Source organism: Ornithodoros turicata, chromosome 3 (genome assembly GCF_037126465.1).
Source record: "Ornithodoros turicata isolate Travis chromosome 3, ASM3712646v1, whole genome shotgun sequence".
Classification (NCBI taxonomy): domain Eukaryota; kingdom Metazoa; phylum Arthropoda; class Arachnida; order Ixodida; family Argasidae; genus Ornithodoros; species Ornithodoros turicata.
Window position 1 is genome coordinate 106,418,670 of NC_088203.1, and position 18,180 is coordinate 106,436,849.

An 18,180-nucleotide genomic window follows, 5' to 3' on the forward strand; every position below is an offset into this window, starting at 1 on the left:
TCCCCTTCGAACAAGAGGTTTTCTTTGAAATATGGCACTCGTCGCAAAAGCCTGACGGCGGCGGGCTGTCACGGTTTTTTCGACGGCTGCTGTAATATGTTTAAGCCTTTCAGCCTTTCAGGAGCCAGGACAGTTACTTTCCACAACCAGCGGCATGTCGCTACCACAACCGGGCTTGGTAGTGGCCGTAGCGAGGCAAGTTTGCGCCCAGGACAGAGTGGATCTGAAGCGCCCCCCCGCTGCCGTCAGAAGCCCCGTGAACAAAGCAATGCAAACGCTTATTTGCACTACCGAGATCGTACATTCAAATTTTCTTCGTCCGCTCTTTATCTTGTCCAACCAACCTGCCAGGGCCTGCCGTTCGGTGTCCTCTCGCGCGTGGGCGCCAGGGGCGGCTGCCCATCAGAGCTCTGCTGCCCCTCTCACACCCCCGTCGCTACGGCTCTTGTAGTGGCCAAGGTCGTGCTGAAGACTGGGAGCTGGTGGGTTCGAATCCTACCACCGGCTGTGCTCTCTCAAGTTTTCCCTCAGTTTTCCGAACAGTTCCTCCTGAAGTCGGCCGAGGACGCATACTAGCCCCCCCCTGTCCCCCACTCCTTCCTGGTGTCCTCTCTCCATCTGTCCGCATCTGTACGCCACTCACAGCCACAGTTGCTTCGCGGTGCTAACACGGAATTAAAAAGTGACTTTTCTCCAGATGGCGCTGCCCCGTTGGTATATGCAGAATGTATGTATGTACGTACTTATGTCTTCTGAACGCTTTTATTAAATTTAATTGATCTCCGAAATTTGCAAAGTCAACCTCACGTTCTCTCTCTCTCTCTCTCGTTTTTTACAGAATGTCTAAGCGCATATCGGATTTACCCAATTGCTTTGCAAAAGATCCCCTATGCTCATTTGGTAGCAGCTCAGAGACCCAAGCAGCAAAATGTACTGAAAGTTGAGTGCAATAGGGGTGGACGGGTAGGTGGAAGGCCTTGAACAAACTAGTGAAACTAAAGAACATTGCTAAGACACATACCGTCCACCCCCGTTGCACCCGCCTTTCAGTACATTGTGCTGCTTGGGGAGAGAGAGAAATAATAATGCAAGATGCGGCGGAAGAAAAACGGTCCCTTTTCCTATCTCCTTCTCGATCTTATGCGTTGCAACTTAGCTGCTTTTATCGAGGGAAAAGTGAAAGGGCAGGGACCTCCTCGCAACGCTTTTTTCGGAGATGTGAGCGCGCCTCGAAACTGTGGCTATTACCATTGTAGCAGTGAATATATTTTATAATAGAGCGGGTTAAATCCGGCATGCGCTTTCTGTTTCTGTAAAAATAAAAAAAATAAAAAAATAAAACAACCGTGAGGGCTGAGTTCATATGGAAAAATTCAATTTCTTGTAAGTAAGTCACGGCAAAATTTTCCCCTAGATAAATTACGTTGACTCCATCAAGTTCAGAAAAGTAGATTTTTTTTTTTTTTTAATACGACCTTTCTTAACACTTGTCGTTATCGGTCGTTTACACTCACACACGCGATCCACAACGTACTGTCGTGGCCACTGTTAACCCATCTCCGGTCTCCGTGGTCTCGCTCCGATAAGCGCTCGACTACCGGGGAACAGTAGAAATAGAAATGGTCCGGTCGATTATCACTTTGGAAGCGATCGGTTGCAGGTATGGTATTGGAAATACCTGTAAGAACAACGCCACAGGAAATCAGTCACGAAATCAGCCTTCTTTCGTTGCGCTTCAGGTGTACTTTTTTATTTTCACGTGATCACAATAAGCGATACTCAGCCAGCACCCAGCCACCCCCAAAATAACAATCGACCGGTCTAATGCTGTTTTCGCTGTTCCCCGATAATTGAGCGTTGAGCGCTTATCGGAGCGAGGCCACGGAAACGATAGTACCTTTGGCTATGGCAAACTTTGACAGTGGCTCGTGCTTTGACTTTGACTTTGACGACCGACGCAGTCGCTACAAGCTACAACACGACGAACGCACAAGACCGTTGACACGACTATACCAAATTCACAATTTAGCGATCAAATTACACTCAGTGATGGCAGCTGAGGTAATTGAAAACAACAACGGAAAAACGACTTCCGTGTTGTTATTCACTGAAGTGACAAACAGCAGTGCTATCAAGAACAAGGTAATAGCAGAGGACATCCCCGCATGTGTGATTCGCGCGGAGTTTATCTTGGACCTGTTTCAGCTACAGTGTGCTGTGAAAAAGGCACTCGTTAACAATATAAACGGTGCTATGAAAACCAGGAAAGTTACGACTGAAGTTTTATATCAACTTTCACCGACTAAGAATATCAGAGAGTCGCTTCGTACATTCGGTGCCCGCGACGACGAAAGGACTATAGTGGTGGTTTTGATTAATGATGAAGAGAATCGCCACCAAACACTACTTCGAGAATCAATTAACGGAGTCCAAGTAGGACTGGACAGACTTTCAGAATTTTCAAATGCTGCTGCTCTGCAGAATATGTTCAAGATTGGAGAGAAAGAAATGTCCGTTGGTGGACTACTGGATGGAATTATTACGCGTATGGCTGTCAAAGATATTGCGTAATATGTCTATTGCAACAGATACAGACTATTGAGGTGTTTTGTGTATATTAAAATGTGTATTACGCAGACATGCGAAAGGTCTGTGAGAGCGGTTGCTTCTTCTGCAGTTGCTTGTTCGTTCTCTTGCCCAAGCCCAGGCTCTCTCTACAATGGATTTCATCCACCAGTTTGCCTGTATTGATGCTATTTCATCAGTTGCTCAAAACAGTGCTCGTAAAAATTAGACAAACCCAAACTTTACACTCCTAGAAGCATTAAAAATTATGCAACATGAATACGGAACCCAAATATGGTTGAATGCAGGTAGTCAACCCACTACATGACATGTGCACAACTGATTTTAAAAGCTCACTGGTAAAAACACAGATTCATTCACTGATCAGTTTGTTTATTAACATCAATACATTGAGAGTTTCTGAAATTGCACCTATAGATCTTTCTTTCTTTCTTAATTCATATCGGAGATGGAAACACATGATTCAGGCTTGTGACACACATGCAGCACGTTTTGCGCTCAGAACACTGCAGACTACACATACCCTGCAAACAGTAACTCCTCCAAGCAGTAAGCAAGACACTCCAAATCAAAAATAAATACAAAGAAAACAATGTTTTAGAATTAAATTCCAACAAGATGAGTGAGTTTGTCGCACCACCAAATATAAGAAAAATGCGTTGAGAAGAAACCTTATAAGTGGACATATGTATTCCACATGGAACATGCGTTAAACCCTTGTATTTAACACAATACCACTTGAACAAGAGGAACAACTGCAGTTTGAAGACTGCACAGCTTGCTCACAAATATTGATGCACTCATGTTCTGAAATGCTGGCAATTACATATATTAAGTTTTTTATTTTACAAAGCAGATTGCCTTCTTAATGCCCTCAATTGTAGTAATCATTAGCATGATCAATCACCACAAAGTACTAACGAGAACACGGCATTCAAATATACCTGCAGAACATGGAATCAGTGTTTTCTTTTCTTGGCTTGCCGTTTGGCAGTGGAAAGTGTGTGCGAAAGCTCCATCTACACTCCACTACACCTTCACTCATGGAAACCATCTAATTTATGCGTCCAAAGACAAGTTTGGAGCCTGGAAAACAGGGTGGACATCACGTAACTGACTCCATCTTTTGCTTTTGAAACGTGAGACGCAGTACACTGTAAATGCTATCAGCCCAAAGAAGCTTTTATGTGGTTGTTACCACGAAACACAGTGTGTCCATATTACACGAGCGGCGCTACTTGTACCGAACCAATCTAGGCTATCCGGAATGCATGGAGGAAGAGATTGTTCAATCTAGGAAGACTAGATACCATTATGGTTAATACTTGCGAGGTATTTGCCTAACCTCAGCTTATAGTGAGAATTCGTTCCCGAGCGACTGTATCTGTAAGTTATCTTGGACACTGCCAACTTTCCCTTACTGTTTGGGCAGGCTACCTCCGTGGCTTCTCTGTACCAGTGGCACTGCCAGTAACATTACCGGTAACAACAACGCAAAGAGTTTTTTTTGATGGTGTCTTCATGGGAGCAGCTCGGTGATTCTTCTCTTGTTGCGACAAGGCCACAGGATGGCCAGGGCAAAGCGTCTCTCGGGTCAGGTGAAGAAAATGATCTCTGGAATCTGTCCGTCCTCGATTGACGTGCCGTTGTTATTTCCCGCAGCATAGGTGAAGTGGAATGTCACCTTGCCACCTCTTGGACAGTCCAGCGTAATTTTGCGCAGGCCCTTGGTGCCGTAGTGCGAGTCTGGTCCCTGTTATTACGAAAAATCTTGGTTAGAAAGACAGTGTGCCGTGCTTCGAGAAAAAAAAATGTTTGGAGCCATCCAAAAAAAATTACGTAAATAACAATTGCTGCATCAGCACAATATGGAATGCAATGTTTTGTTGAAATTTGTTGCGCAGTTGGAGACCAATTTTTTTACTAAAAAAGTTGGACCTTACCATTTTTGGACAGCACCACTGGCACTAAAAAATGCCCCATGGAACCATTGTATTTTCACACCTAATATTCTAGACCATTATCTAGAGTTATAGTCCCTTTATGAATCAAGCAGTTCTGAAACTTAATGTGAAAGAACTGTTTCATTCACAATAATGTAGTTGTATTTGAGAAATTTGAAGATATATAGTGTAATAGCAGATGCTGGATGGTGAGAGAACCTCTCTCTCACAAAAAATGTCACGTTCATGTTCGACCGAATAGACCACTGGATGCGCAACAGGCAAAGCAACCGTTTGCAGTGACGGTAATTTTTTATTTCATAGTACCCAAGGGTCCTACTAGACATTACGTACTTGGAGGTGGGAGTACAGCCAACACAACAAATGTATAGATTAAGAAAAATTTGCTACACAGACATAGATATTAGTATACAGCATCACAGTATGTCTGGACAGTGTACCAGATGTTTGACGAAGGTCGCCCGGCCGAATAATTCGTAAACGGGTGGTGCCATCGAAAAGCTTTCTTTTTGGTCACCGTCATTAAGGCATCAGCCAAGAACTGAGCACTGACCAACTCATTTGCATACACTCATCAATCAAATAAAACTCAGAACTTTTAAATTTTACTTCTGACGTTCTCGGAACTTGTGTTTTACAGATTGGAAGCTTCGGCAAAAATAAAAAACCTGCATCAACACTTCGTGATTTTTAGAATAATTAATGGGTTTCAGTTTGCATATTTCTTGCGCGGAGCAGCGTACCAATGCGCTCTTTCGCTCAGCTCTCTCTCACAATTACGTGTTTACATGTACGTGCACGTGTACATGTTTATCTGCCTGGTTCACACGTGGGTGTGACGGAAGATAAGGAACAGACAGAAGAAACGCTTTAGTGCATTCGTCATCATTAGGATGAAGGCATGCTCTGCGTCGTTCCCTTTCTCTTCAACGGAGCTCTAGTGATTCACCGTACTTACTTTGAGTGTAGCACATGCTGTGTAATTTGTATTGGGCGAAATCTCTATTGGCGTCTTGAACATGACACGAAACATGGAAGGTGAACCGTCGCTGTTGAAGCTCGTGTCATTCGATCCCACTACCTTTCCAGTTCCTGTATGAATTATCTGCAATTGTGCAGATTGTACCCAATTAGAATTTATTTATTTATTTATTCTCACCCACGAAGGTGTGAACGGTCAGGGACGTACCTGGATGTTGACGTCGTAATCAGATGGTCCATGGATAGACCCGTACAGTCCGAATCCCACAACAAATATCTTCCTGTCCACCATGAACCTGGAAACCAGTAGAGGCAATTTCAACGTGGCAAGTAATGTATGAATGGATGAAGAGTAACACATGGTCGCGCATGGCATGAGACCAAAACATGATATAGAGCACGCACTGTCATCTTGCGGCTATATTCACCCAAACGTGTAAAGAATTGTTGAATTTTATTCATTTGTTCTTTGTCAGTAGCACAGTGCCATAGGGTGCCAAAGGCAGTGATCGAATTTTTGTCGGCCAAAAAAAAAGTTACATTCGTCGTCGCTTACAAGCTGCTTATGGTGCTGAAACAGTTGATAGATGTACTGTGCACACTGTGCACCTACACCTTTTTCAAATGCTCTAAACTCATCCATAAAATATAAATGTTACGTCTAAAGAGCAGATAAAATGAAAGCTAGTGGGTCGTTGTTCTACCAAAACGGTTTGGAGACAAATTTGCTACATTTTTCTGCCATCCTGTCAGCATGGCACGAGCACCTAGAGATGATAGTACCTGATGCGGTCTGAAGTGCCCGAATAGCCCCAGCGGCTCTCAGTGTGTTGAAAGCGTGCTACCACTTGCTCCTTGCCAGTGATGCAACATCTCGGGGCATCTGGAAAGTTCACTCCGGGCTTGGGGTTTACAGTGAAGTACAGGAATAGGGATACGACCTGTTGTAAATAAAGAAACAAAAAAGTGCTTATACAGCAGCCACACACTGGTAGGGTGGCACACATACCTCACGGTCGGTGAGCACACCAGACTGCGCGGGTCCAATGGCAAACTCTTCTATGGTCATCAGCGGAAAACGTATGAGGTAGAGGGCTCTGCCCAGAACGGTGCGCTGGTGCTCGGGACTCACAGGGTAGCCAAGTCGGACACACTCCTGTTCCGCCCACCTGTTAAGATGCCAGTTAACACAAGTGAGTCATGGCACTTACAAGCTACAGTCGCAGGTAGACTGTCAATATAGTGTTGCGACTGGCCCAGTCAATGTGATCATCGCCTGAGACAAAGACAAAAGCTGCGCGACACCTACTCCAAAAGAGGACACCAAGGCCAACCGTCTGGGTTGTGATGAGCAGCCAACACGTTAGTGAATGGACTCAGGCTTCCTCGTTGTTCCCTTCGGGCACCTAAGAAGGTCACCTAGGGATAAGCTCCCTATTCATCTCCCAGACTGCCACTCGTCGTGATCTCAAACAGGTGCGTCTGGTGACCTCGAGACGTCTGGAATGACCGTTGCCGGACTGTGATCGGTCAGCGGATTGGTTGGACAAGGTTAACACGTGACTCTCTCACCCTGTGAATTTGCTTTAAAAGAGCGCGGCCATGATGGCTTGTTTGTCTGTTCTTGAGATACTGAACATGTAAATAAACCTCTGTTGTTGTTGAAGACGGACCCCTGCCTGACTACCTCCAGCACAAGACCGCTCGGACCCTCGACCCGCAACAATAGCAACTTAGTTACGTTTTCAAAACGTAGCTAGCCACAGTTATTAAGTTATAGCTTGTAACTTAGTTACTTTGCAAGTACCTTAATTTTACGAAACCAAAACATACTAAAAGGAACCCTCGTTTTAGTACTTGCCACAATTATATCGCATGCTCGTTACGATTAAGGGGACACTAAAGTGCAAACATTTCATTTCACAGTATGAAAGATCTCGTCACCGTTGACTGTAACGCAAAAGGAACAGGGTTCATCTGCTGTGCCACTTTCATGAAAACGTGAAGAAAAGTGACAGTTCCTCTTTCCCTCCTCCTAAGTAGCAAAGACATCGAGGGTACGTCACCTCCTGCACGCCCAACTGACTGTCAAAGGAAATATATTGTGGGAATGTCCCCTTTCTGTATTTCTTTGTCTAATCACTGGGAGGGGTTCTCTGACTTGGCTGCGACATAGAGACTAGAGATACACCTCGCCAGGACGCATGTTCTGCAGCAGTGGCAACCACAGCTACTACAAACAACTGCGCACACACAATAAGCTATAAGCTAGAGCACTGTTTTGACTGTTGTAAGTTGGACCTGTTGTATAACTGGCACTGTTAGTGCTGTTGCATGATTGTGAAGTGCATATCTTGCATTGTGTATTGTACAATGTTGTTCCTGAAAAAAATATACGGTGGAATATAATTTTTGTTACAAATCCATATGTCATTTTCGTTGGCAGATGGGATATTTCACCATTCTAACATGTTCATTCATCATTTTTGACACAAAACTCCTCGTTCCACACACCTCACAATCTGTGCACATTGCAGAATAGTGCGCAATTGTACTTCTTCCTGCACAAATAGGAACAGATACACAAATAGAACAGGAACAGATAAGAAGTGTGCAAGCGAGCTGGTGGGCATTTGATGTTGGCATGTTGAGCATTCATTTTGCTGGTTAGAGCCTCGTCATGTCAGTGTCTTCTTCCGTATTTTCTTCGTTCCTCAAACTCAAGCTCAGACAAAGAAAACACTCAAACAAGAAAATGTCAAATTCTTCCTGCGCTCTACTACGAGTATATTCGAGCTAATGAGCACTGAGTACAGACTATGTATACTTGCTTCCAGCGGCCTATGATGTACACAAACACTGACCCCTTTAGTGCCCTTTTAAGTAGTAGTTTGTTTTTCCAAGTTATCATCAGCAAACTTCCACTGCTTCTGTCCCAACGTACAATAACAACCATAAATAATTACTGTCGGAAACTGACGCACGTGAAAAGTTGCCATATCTGACAAAATTAATTATGGTCACGTTTTACGGCTACTTTCACCAAAAGTAGTGGCTAATTACGCTGAGAAGCAACGCCCCCAGAAAAGCAATTTGTCACTGTAACGACATAGCTAATGAGAAAAAGTACGATTATATACTCACATAATTAACGCATCCCCAACTTAGACAATAAAATGTTGGTACTTTTTCTGCTGTGTAGTACTTCGCGCACATGGTTCCAGGAACTTAAATGCTTCAGAACGTAACAGTAGCTAATTGTTCCTTAAGTGCCAAGGTCCAATTTTTCTTACGCATAATAAAGTCACCCCTTATATGCCATTTCGGGGTGCAAAAAATGTATCAATTATGCGAGTAAATAAGGCAACTAGTCACAGTTTCAAAGCACTGGTAACCTAGTTGCTACGATGTCAGTACTTCGGCAGGTTGGTATGTCATCTGAAAGCAATTAAAAAAAGAAAAGAAAAAGCAAATTCTGGATAAGTGGATGACGTGCGGGTTGTGTCTACATAACGCGAGAAATGCATGGCATAATGCGTAAATTTGGAAGGGTTGCTTCGACACATCTCGGGCACATAGCAGAATCCACGCAGTAACAAGCTGTGTTCTTTTAGACATGCAGGACGTAGCTATTAAATTAATCCACCCTCAAAAAATTTTCACCTCAGTACCGCAGTGAAAAGCTTGGCCTCGCAAATGCGAAGTGTATCTCGCTCCAGGACAGTGCACAGGGTGTCGTGGTCGACATCCGTGAAACCTTCCGCGGTTAGTGCTTCCGCGGTGCCCTTGTCGATCGCGTCGAGGCAGAGTGCAGCTAGCTGTGGTTCGTCGAAGAGCCTCGCTTGCGCCAGCAACAGGAAAGCGTTGTCGCTACTCAGGTGACGTTTGAGGAATTCCACGCATGCTTTCTCCAGCGCTGGCACGGCATATTTCTTTGCGGTGTACAACGTTGTCATCACTATAGCAAAGAGAGATTTCATGTTGACACTGCAATGTGGGATGTGCAGTAACTACTGTATGTAACCCTGTACTGCCTCCACTATCAGTCTTTTTTCCACTGCATAGCACAGTGGTAACTGTCACGATAAAATCGCTAAAACCAGTGCTGCCCAGTGCTGAAAACACTAAAGAACGAAATAGGGCGGACGCACTGCTTCAGACCCAAATTGGTACTTTAGATAACTGTCATTTTGCAAACACTTTCTTATCATAAGACACGATGCTTTTCATAATATATTAGTCGCTCGCACATGGCACGATCTCACTCACAAGCACATTTCCCATATTTAAGAATGCAAAAATCTAAGTGAATACATTCGGGAGCAAACGACAAAACTCGTTTTAAAGGTCGGAGCAATTTCTTGTTCCATGGATATCCACCATAACGCAGGGATAGGCAAAGTACCCCAAAATTGTCCTTAGAGTACTTGAAGTCACACACAGTCAATCACAGGTACTTGAAGTACAGTACAAAGTGCCATATTGAAAATGTACTTAATGTTAACGTACTCCAAAAGTAAAGTGCAAAGTACAGTCGTGCCTCGTTAATATGGACACTTTCATCACAAACCAAAATCGTCCATAGAGCGAATTGTCCATATTATCGAATACCAAGGAAATGACAAAAACAATGCTGGAGGCTTATCGGAAAAAAATTTCCGAATTAGTGCCTGCGTGCAGGTACACTTGGTTGCACATCGATTTAAGCTTAGCGAAATGTTTGCAACCCGTCCAGCCTGCTGCTCATCACTATTGTCCTCAAAGAATTGAATAGCCTTGCGTTGTTCAAGTCGTCGATGCCAGAGCCTGACAACTTGCTGACAACTGTACCGCCTCTGTTCTCATTGCTGAGCGACTGCACTATGTTTAACTGAAGGCACAACTCCTTACTCGAGGGCCAATCGCCCGTGGACATGTTTGGAACAGTCACAACGTCATACAGGATTTTCCACTCTTCATATCCACAAATAACTCCCTTTCCTCTTATAGTTCTTGTGGAGAGTTACGAAGGAGAGGACATAGGTCCCTATGCGACAGAATGTCCTACTTTCAAAAGTTCTCCTGTAGGATGTGGGGAGAGGCTTGCCCTTCATACTGCTACCGTACATAATAACGAGGCGAAAATGCATTTAAAAGGTTTGGTCTTCCAAAGATCGCCCATAATTCGAGTTGTCCATATTAACGAGGCACGGGAAAAGTACTTTAAAGTACCCGCGAAGTACATTGCAACTTTCACATAGCGCCATGTGTCACCGTCTGGTGGTGTTTTGATTGCCAAAGTTTCTACAGGTGGTAGTTCTGAAGCCTATTTAGTTAGTGCTTACTCATCAGTACGAGTGGGAACTCGCGCATTGTTCGGGTGAATTTTTTTTTCTAAGGAAAATATTGCATACAGATAAATCTTTTGTGTCACTTGTCAAGTCAAGTCATATCCTTTTATAATGTGCACTGAAACGAAAAACTGTTTGAGATGGCTTTCTCGGCTCCTTTAAGAATCTAACAAGGTACAAAAACAACGTAATGCCACCTCACCGGTCTCTGGTCCTATATGAACTTCGTCCGAGTAGAGAAACCGCAGCAGGGCAAGAAATGCGGCGGGCTCGACGTCAGGCAGCTCGATCTCATCCGCGGTCGTGGCCATGGCTCCGTTGAACATAGCATCAAATACGGCACTGCCTACAGAGAGCACAAACTTGTGTGCAGGTACTCGCTGCTGCTGTGGTCCACGTCCCACCAGAAATCGCACATCGCTCAGGATCTCTTTGTTGAACAGGAAGCCCAGTCTCTCCTTCACTGTTGCTTTCGATGCTTGCCAGTTGAAAAGCACCTAAGAAAATCATATTTGGTAAAAGGCTAATAGTGACACTGTGTGCACCTCAATTTTACTGGCATAAAGAACACATTCTGAGGCTCTAGAAGATGAATGTAGTAGGGTAAGTATCACCGTAGTGTGGTAGGATTACCCTTGGAATGTAGGGCCAGTGGCAACAGTACTGTGAAGACAGTAAATTTTCCTCTGAGAGGGAAAGAAGGATCAACTCTCTTGCTTACGTTTTGTCAACTCAGTGTACTCTACCAAGACAGAACAACAATCTGTTTAAAAATTTTATATGCCATGCGTACATGCTGTTGACAAGGGCACAGTGAAGATTCTTTCTCTTACGTGTCCAGCATAATTGAGGGCAGGTGCAGGAGCCACCGTCTCATCAATCCGTGGTCTCAATCCGTTGCTGGTGAATCCTTCTCCAGAGCCAGCTGCTGCTGCTGTCCCTCCGCTGTTACGATGGAGATGATTTGATGCTGGCTGCAATAGGCAAGTTAAAAGTGCTGTCCAAATGCATCTTGTTAAAGCTGTACGTTAAATGTGAAACAAGTTCAATGTATATGAAATGTGAACAATAGCAGTAAGAAAAAAAAAAAAGTTATTCCTTCAGGAACCAAAAAGCAGACATGATGTTTCAGCAACCATGTGAAAACTTTTAAGAAATCTGATACGGCTGAAAAGTATGCAATAAAAGACATTTATCCACCGGGAACTTTTGCCGCATACTACACATAGTTTTACTAAATTTTAACTGAGAGAAATTTAATTCCTCGAATTGAAATTTGCCAAGTCAACGTAGTGTTTTTTTACCAGAAACACGAAGTACCTGTTTTGTTTACCACATTCCATTACAATACATTCCCAACAATACGCTGTCTTCAAATGATAGTTTTTGCAATTTCTTTTTCCAGCTTCTGTCTTTTTTTTTTTTTGTCTTAGTCATGAAACAACTGACAGGTGTGGACAGGTGGAGAAAGGACAGCAGGAATGAATAGGGCTACTATTATTATCGCAGTAGGGAAGGTTTTGTAATGGAATGGGGTAAATCCAACATGCATGATATCCAGTAATCACCAGTTATAGCTGCGAGCTATTTTCCCAGAAAAGTAACTCGTTAATATAAACAGTTCCCAAAAAAGTAACTAGACGTGGTTACTTGTAACTTAGCCATTCCCTGGATTCAGTAGGTGCCAGGTGTTTGTTCACAGGCAAGCACAAAACTTTTGTAGCGTTCCCCATGGGGGGGGGGGGGCCCCCAAGGAAAGGGGGGTGGTGGTGCAAGAGTGCCCCCCCCACCACATCTTTTTCTCGAGGCAGACGTTGTGCACTGTGTGAGTGTTCAGAGGTTCCTATCATGACATCTGAAAATAGTCATTATGACCTACACTTTTAAAAACGAACTTCAACGCATAGCACGCTTCTAGCCAACCAACATCTCAAACGATGCCATTATCTTCCCTGACCTGTTGAAATCAGAAGGTGTAGGCCTTTTTTGTGACAACTATCAACAGCATAAGTGTCACAAAAAGGCGTACGCCTCCTGTTTTCAACAAATCAGGGCGGATAACGATATCAGTTGAGATGATGGTTGGCTAGGAGTGTGCTATGCGTTGAAGTTCATTTTTAAGAGTATGACTAAAGAGCGCACTATTTTCACAAGCGCCCTCAGAGTTCCATGGGGGGCCACGGCCCCCCTTTGCCCCCCTCTTGGTACGCCCATGGTGTCTGCGTAATGTTATCAAATAAACGTGAACTGTTCTATTTATGTGCATCAACCTCAAGTTAACTTGGTTTTGCTAGACGTAATTTGGGAGCACCAAGTCACGAAATGGGGCCTTAACCAAGTAAGCAATTTTATTAGACTTTTAGGCACGAATGGAACCAATTTGGGGAAATATTTCTTACTCCATCCAAACACACCAACTTAAAAAAAAAAAGTTTCAGTGGCGAGCAAGGCATCTCCTTGCAGATTACCATGGTTGCATGGCAAGGAATTTTTTCGGAAGCCAGCATTAATTTAAAGGAGCATGGAAGGATTCAAACAAAAATATATCTGGAGAAGTAGAAAGTAGGGCTAGAAGCCCCGCTGGGATGTACGTATATTCCCACAAAAAACATCACGGCAGCACCCAATCCTGGTGCGCAAGAAAGCTTGCAATCTTGCGGGTCAGAAATGCTCCTTTCCTCGATTGCCAGTTGGCGCTTTAAGTCAGTCACCCAATAGTGAGGCACATGCGTTTTTTTTTTTTTTTTTAATTTTCTTGCATTTGACTGTTGCATTTCGTGTCACCCGTCCAGCTGAATGTCGCGTCGACTGATTGCTTTCGCTAGCAGACGATTCTCAGCAGCCAATAAAAAGCGCTGACTGGCTTGATGTCACCACACACCAGGAGCAGCTTGGACACATTCACGTAAACTACCGTAATTTCACGCGTATTAGCCGCGGCTTATGTGCGATGTTTTTTTTTCTCACGGGTGCCCTGCGGCTTATCCACTGGTGCGGCTTATCTGATGACTATTTTTTCCTGGTATTTTTCCCATATGCCGGTTTTAACTAAAGGGCCGGCAGTGTCTCTGGAACAGCACCGCCCTGCTGATGCATGAACAGTGCGTAACAGGGGCGCGTCCACATTCCAGTAGATTGATCTTCCTGGTGCCTTCACCCAGGCAGCTTTAACGAAAGTGGTGACAGTGATTCACGTCTTCTGGAAGATCACTGACCCATTGATCCATGAAAAACAGGCAGCAAGGGTACAATCCGATCTTGGTAGAACACTACAGCTGACCTCCTTTGTTCTAAACCATTCCGACCCCGGAGTATGGACCACAGGGTTTATAGCCTTCTCTATGGTCTTCTTCGTCGCACAAATCAGTCACGTCGTATTGCCCGCAGCTTATCTGAGAGTGCGGCTTATCGGCCAGGTAATTTTCAAAACGTTCCTAAAAACGGGACCTGCAGCTTACCTGCGGTGCGGCTTATGCGCGTGAAATTACGGTAATTATCTCAAGAAATTTGTGCTTCCCGAAGGAAATATTATCCATGATAGCAAAGAGCTGAGATGAGGAATAATGAGGGACATACACACAGCTGCAGACTTTATTCCAACAACATCAACTTAAACCACAGAGGCGAAAAGGGGGTCACAAAGGGAAAGTGACCAACTTCCTCAAAGATGGAGAGAAGGTTACTGAGGGACTGCAGACACAGTTCCCACAACTCAGGATGGAGAGACTTTGTTTACGTGCGCTGGCCATCACAACCGTATGCTCCCATAAGGGACAGCCACCCTTGTACAGCTCCAAATGTTTCACAATTTCTGAACAATTTCCCCTCATCTCTGGGTTTCGCTATCATGAAAATATTTTGTGTAACGTTTCCCGAAGGTAGCATGTTCGTATCATGCGGTAAAATAGTGCCTTTCATGCTTCTTTAACGAATATAGGGTTGAAACCAACTTTTTTTTTTTTTTTTTGAGAAGCGCTAAGTGTGGGTATATCACCACAATTTAGCTAACCTCGGTAAGAAAAATAGGCACCTACCCATGCTTGGTTTGTGGGAGGTGGAATGTTAGCCGGCGATTCACACTGATGCTGTTCGCAGCATCCCTTGCTGGGAGGCGATGGCGGAGGGCTGTCCGGGACCACAACATTACTCGGCGGCATGTTGTTGGGCGGTTTCTCGCCAGCACTACTTGCCATGGCTAGTCAAAGCTGTTTGACGGAAAGCAAAAAAACACTACAGTGCTACAGAGAAGAAAGATACCTGAATCCTATACTACGTGAATGACACAGCTCTCAGATATCCCTTGCTGTGCCATTTGGATAGACTTCAGAACTATTGATCCTTGATTCAGTTTCATCTTAAAATATATAGCACTTTTGGATCACCACAGTTAGTTGAAGCAGGCATTTTAAGATGCCACAATTTCCTTTACACAGTTTCCTTTACAACCCAATACTCCGATCATGCTGCATCCTCCAGATTTTTCTTGGTTTTCTAATTTTTGTAAGTTAGGGGAGCCCATATGCTTTAACTGTCCTAGAGGACTGGAAATGTGCTAAGGTTATCCCAGTATATAACTCGGGCGATAGACAACATTTAACCAACTGGTTGGCCAATATCCCCAACCAGCCGAGTTTGTAAATTGATGGAACATTTCGATAGTACCCACATAATGCAGCCCAAATTTTTTCTTCACAAATCGGCATGGTTTCTGCAACCTTGTGTCCATACAACATAACTGGTTGAAACTGTTAACGATTTTGCGCATTGTTTAAATGTAGGAACTCTGGTGTATATTTGCTTGGGTTTTTGCATGGCCTTTGATAAGGTACCACACAGTCAATTAATTTTAAAACTTATTTGTGTTGGCATTGATGAGGCATTAGCAGAATGGACAATATCATACTTATATCACTGAACATTGAAATGAATTGAATTGCAAAGCAGCCAATCTGACATTGTTCCAGTTACTTCTGGTGTGCCCCCGGGGTATCTGTATGCGGACTTATATTATATCTAGTAGATATTAACAATAGCCTATCTCTGTTGGTGTCGATTGTCCCTTACTCTACGACTGTTTGCAGATGACAGTCTCATTTATTCACAAGTTGAAATGGCTTCTGACCAAGAAAAATTGCAAATCAAACTTCGTAAGATAAACCCAGTGGTGCTCAGACTGGGAGATGATAATTAATGGTGATAAAACCAACCAATTAAAAGAAAGGAAACACATTTAGGAATTTGATTATATTCTTCCTGGTAAGCTATTGAAGAATGCTGATTTTCTTAAATAGCTAGGTGTCATTATAAGGAGCGACCTAAAATGGGATAGTCATGTTGATAACACGTGTGCGAAAGTTACTCGACAGTTTTGTATGCTAAAGAAGAAATTGACAGCATATGATGGGAATTGATGTTCTGAGGCTGGAACACATAGAAAGGACAAATACATACAAAGCCCCAAGTGCCTAAGAAATCAATGATGAAAGAAGAACCATTCTTCACTGCAACATTTGTTTAGTCCCGACTAACATCAAACTTCTTGCCTACACTACCCTCATTCCACCCAAGCTAGAATACGCGTCATCGTTATGGGACCCTCATCAATCATATCTCACAGGCCTCATCGAATCAGTATAAAACGGATGTGTCTGTTTCACTCAGTTGGATTATTCGACTCCCTCAAGTGTCATCCTCATGAAACAGAATTTAGGTTTCAGAAAGTTGTGTGTAGCAGAAGATTCCTTCGATTGTGCCTCTATCACAAAATTTTCTCCACCACTTCTGTACAGCAACTGTACATTTTTGGGGCTCGTCTTATATCTCTCCGCATAGACCATACTCTGAAGGTATCGCGTAACATCTATCGCTTGAATCGTTCCGAAAGTCATTCTTTCCATTAGCCAAAGTAGAGTGGAATGCCCCTCCCCGGTCTATGATATCTATATCATTGATTCTGTCATTTTCCGTAAACATCTTCATATTCACATATTCTGTCTATTAGCCAACTGCCTTTACCTTCATTTACCTTTGTATGAGATTTTGTATAAAGTACGGTTTTGTTTTGTTCCTCTAGCAGATGTGACTACCTCTCTTGTATCATTTTTGTTTATTCAGTGTCAATTTTTGCATTTGTGTATTATTTGTGAATACACCGATATAATATCTATTCTGGTCCTTTGGGTTTACGAATATTAAAATAAAATAAATTAAAAATAAATCCTTATATTTAGACCTTGCTTGGAACACCTGCAGTCTGGGATCTCTAGACCTTTACGCTGTCCGAAAAAATTGAGTAAATGCAAAGGTCACATGCCCGGTTCATAATGTCTAGGTTTAGGACTTCTTCGGTGTTATGTACGCTGCAAAAACTAAGCTCGCATTTACCCGCACATAGGCGTTAATAAACTAAAATTATTCGTTCTTTTGTAGAATGTGCCCGTATCACGCAAAAATAGTCCAGCACTGCAGAGCTACCAGTAAGAGCTTTCAAACAGTTCTTTTTTCTCCCGATGCTATATCTTTGTAGAACGCGCTCCCTGTTCATATGATTCTTGAGAATTGTGCTTGTTTTGAAGTTGCAATGTTGGAGTAATTCCTTCTCAACAAAAATTGATATACAGTCTCTCATGTAAAGATCCCTTCGTTGGGATCAACAGTATCTCGAATAAAGGAAACCCTGGCGTTATGGACTGGGGTAGGTCCTCCCTCGCATACGATCCGCGATGTGGGAGACTTGTTTACAAGCAACTGTGCGACATGACACCGCAACAGCTGATGGAAGAACTTGGAGGGGGTGCTGTCTCTGTTCAAGCAGGAGCCCGTGTTCGTTGTTTCGTCTTACCTATTTATGCTTCACAGTATGTATTGGACATATCCCTGCTTATATTAGCGCTTGAGTGAACGGAAAACAGCGGAACAGCGAAAACGGTAAAAACACTCTAGGGTTCCTGGATTGAACTGGATATCACTGGCTGTTGTTGGCTGCGATTGACGTTTTGACGATGGTTGCCAGACAGAACAAAGCTTGTGTCAATGTAGATCGATAGTAGGCTCAAAACGCGCGAAGCAAGTTGGACATGAATTGATGGCAGCCGGTTGGCACAAATCCTGCTGTGGTTTGGGACATCCTGACAACTGATCTGAGGCAGCCTAGGCAGGATGCTGTCCTAGACCACTCCCTCAGAGAAATAGTAGTAGTAACACCCCTTGCGCAAGCAGTCTTGCTACCTTACCAAATATTGCCTCAACGATTCAAGGTCGCTATATTTATTTTTATTATTTATTTACTACATACTGCAGGCATTAAATTTGCCAAAGCA

The 18,180-nt window shown here is 43.5% G+C and overlaps 2 protein-coding genes across 2 annotated transcripts; one reads left to right on the forward strand and one right to left on the reverse strand.

The window, feature by feature from the left end:
• The first annotated feature begins 1,890 nt into the window (after nucleotides 1-1,890).
• LOC135389127 (EKC/KEOPS complex subunit TPRKB-like) lies at nucleotides 1,891-2,638 on the forward strand. The gene has a single exon (XM_064619133.1). The coding sequence runs from the start codon at nucleotides 1,906-1,908 to the stop codon at nucleotides 2,569-2,571; it is 666 nt and encodes a 221-aa protein (XP_064475203.1). The 5' UTR covers nucleotides 1,891-1,905; the 3' UTR covers nucleotides 2,572-2,638.
• Nucleotides 2,639-2,941: 303 nt separating this feature from the next.
• Nucleotides 2,942-17,831, reverse strand: LOC135389125 (BTB/POZ domain-containing protein 1-like). The gene is made up of 10 exons (XM_064619132.1): nucleotides 17,703-17,831; nucleotides 14,896-15,066; nucleotides 11,695-11,835; nucleotides 11,064-11,358; nucleotides 9,195-9,489; nucleotides 6,541-6,700; nucleotides 6,315-6,472; nucleotides 5,740-5,827; nucleotides 5,509-5,655; nucleotides 2,942-4,339 (listed from the first exon to the last, which is right to left on the reverse strand). The coding sequence occupies exons 2-10, from the start codon at nucleotides 15,052-15,054 to the stop codon at nucleotides 4,181-4,183; spliced, it is 1,602 nt and encodes a 533-aa protein (XP_064475202.1). The 5' UTR covers nucleotides 15,055-15,066; nucleotides 17,703-17,831; the 3' UTR covers nucleotides 2,942-4,180.
• Nucleotides 17,832-18,180: the final 349 nt, after the last annotated feature.

Excerpts from the sequence above, each read along its gene's own strand:
- LOC135389127 (XM_064619133.1), top strand. The coding sequence starts at position 1,906 with ATGGCAAACTTTGACAGTGGCTCGTGCTTTGACTTTGACTTTGACGAC.
- LOC135389125 (XM_064619132.1), bottom strand. The coding sequence starts at position 15,054 with ATGGCAAGTAGTGCTGGCGAGAAACCGCCCAACAACATGCCGCCGAGT. Across the intron at positions 11,359-11,694 it reads CCCTCAATTATGCTGGACAC|GTGCTTTTCAACTGGCAAGC; the intron begins GTAAGAGAAAGA and ends TGATTTTCTTAG. Across the intron at positions 6,473-6,540 it reads GTGTGCTCACCGACCGTGAG|GTCGTATCCCTATTCCTGTA; the intron begins GTATGTGTGCCA and ends TATTTACAACAG.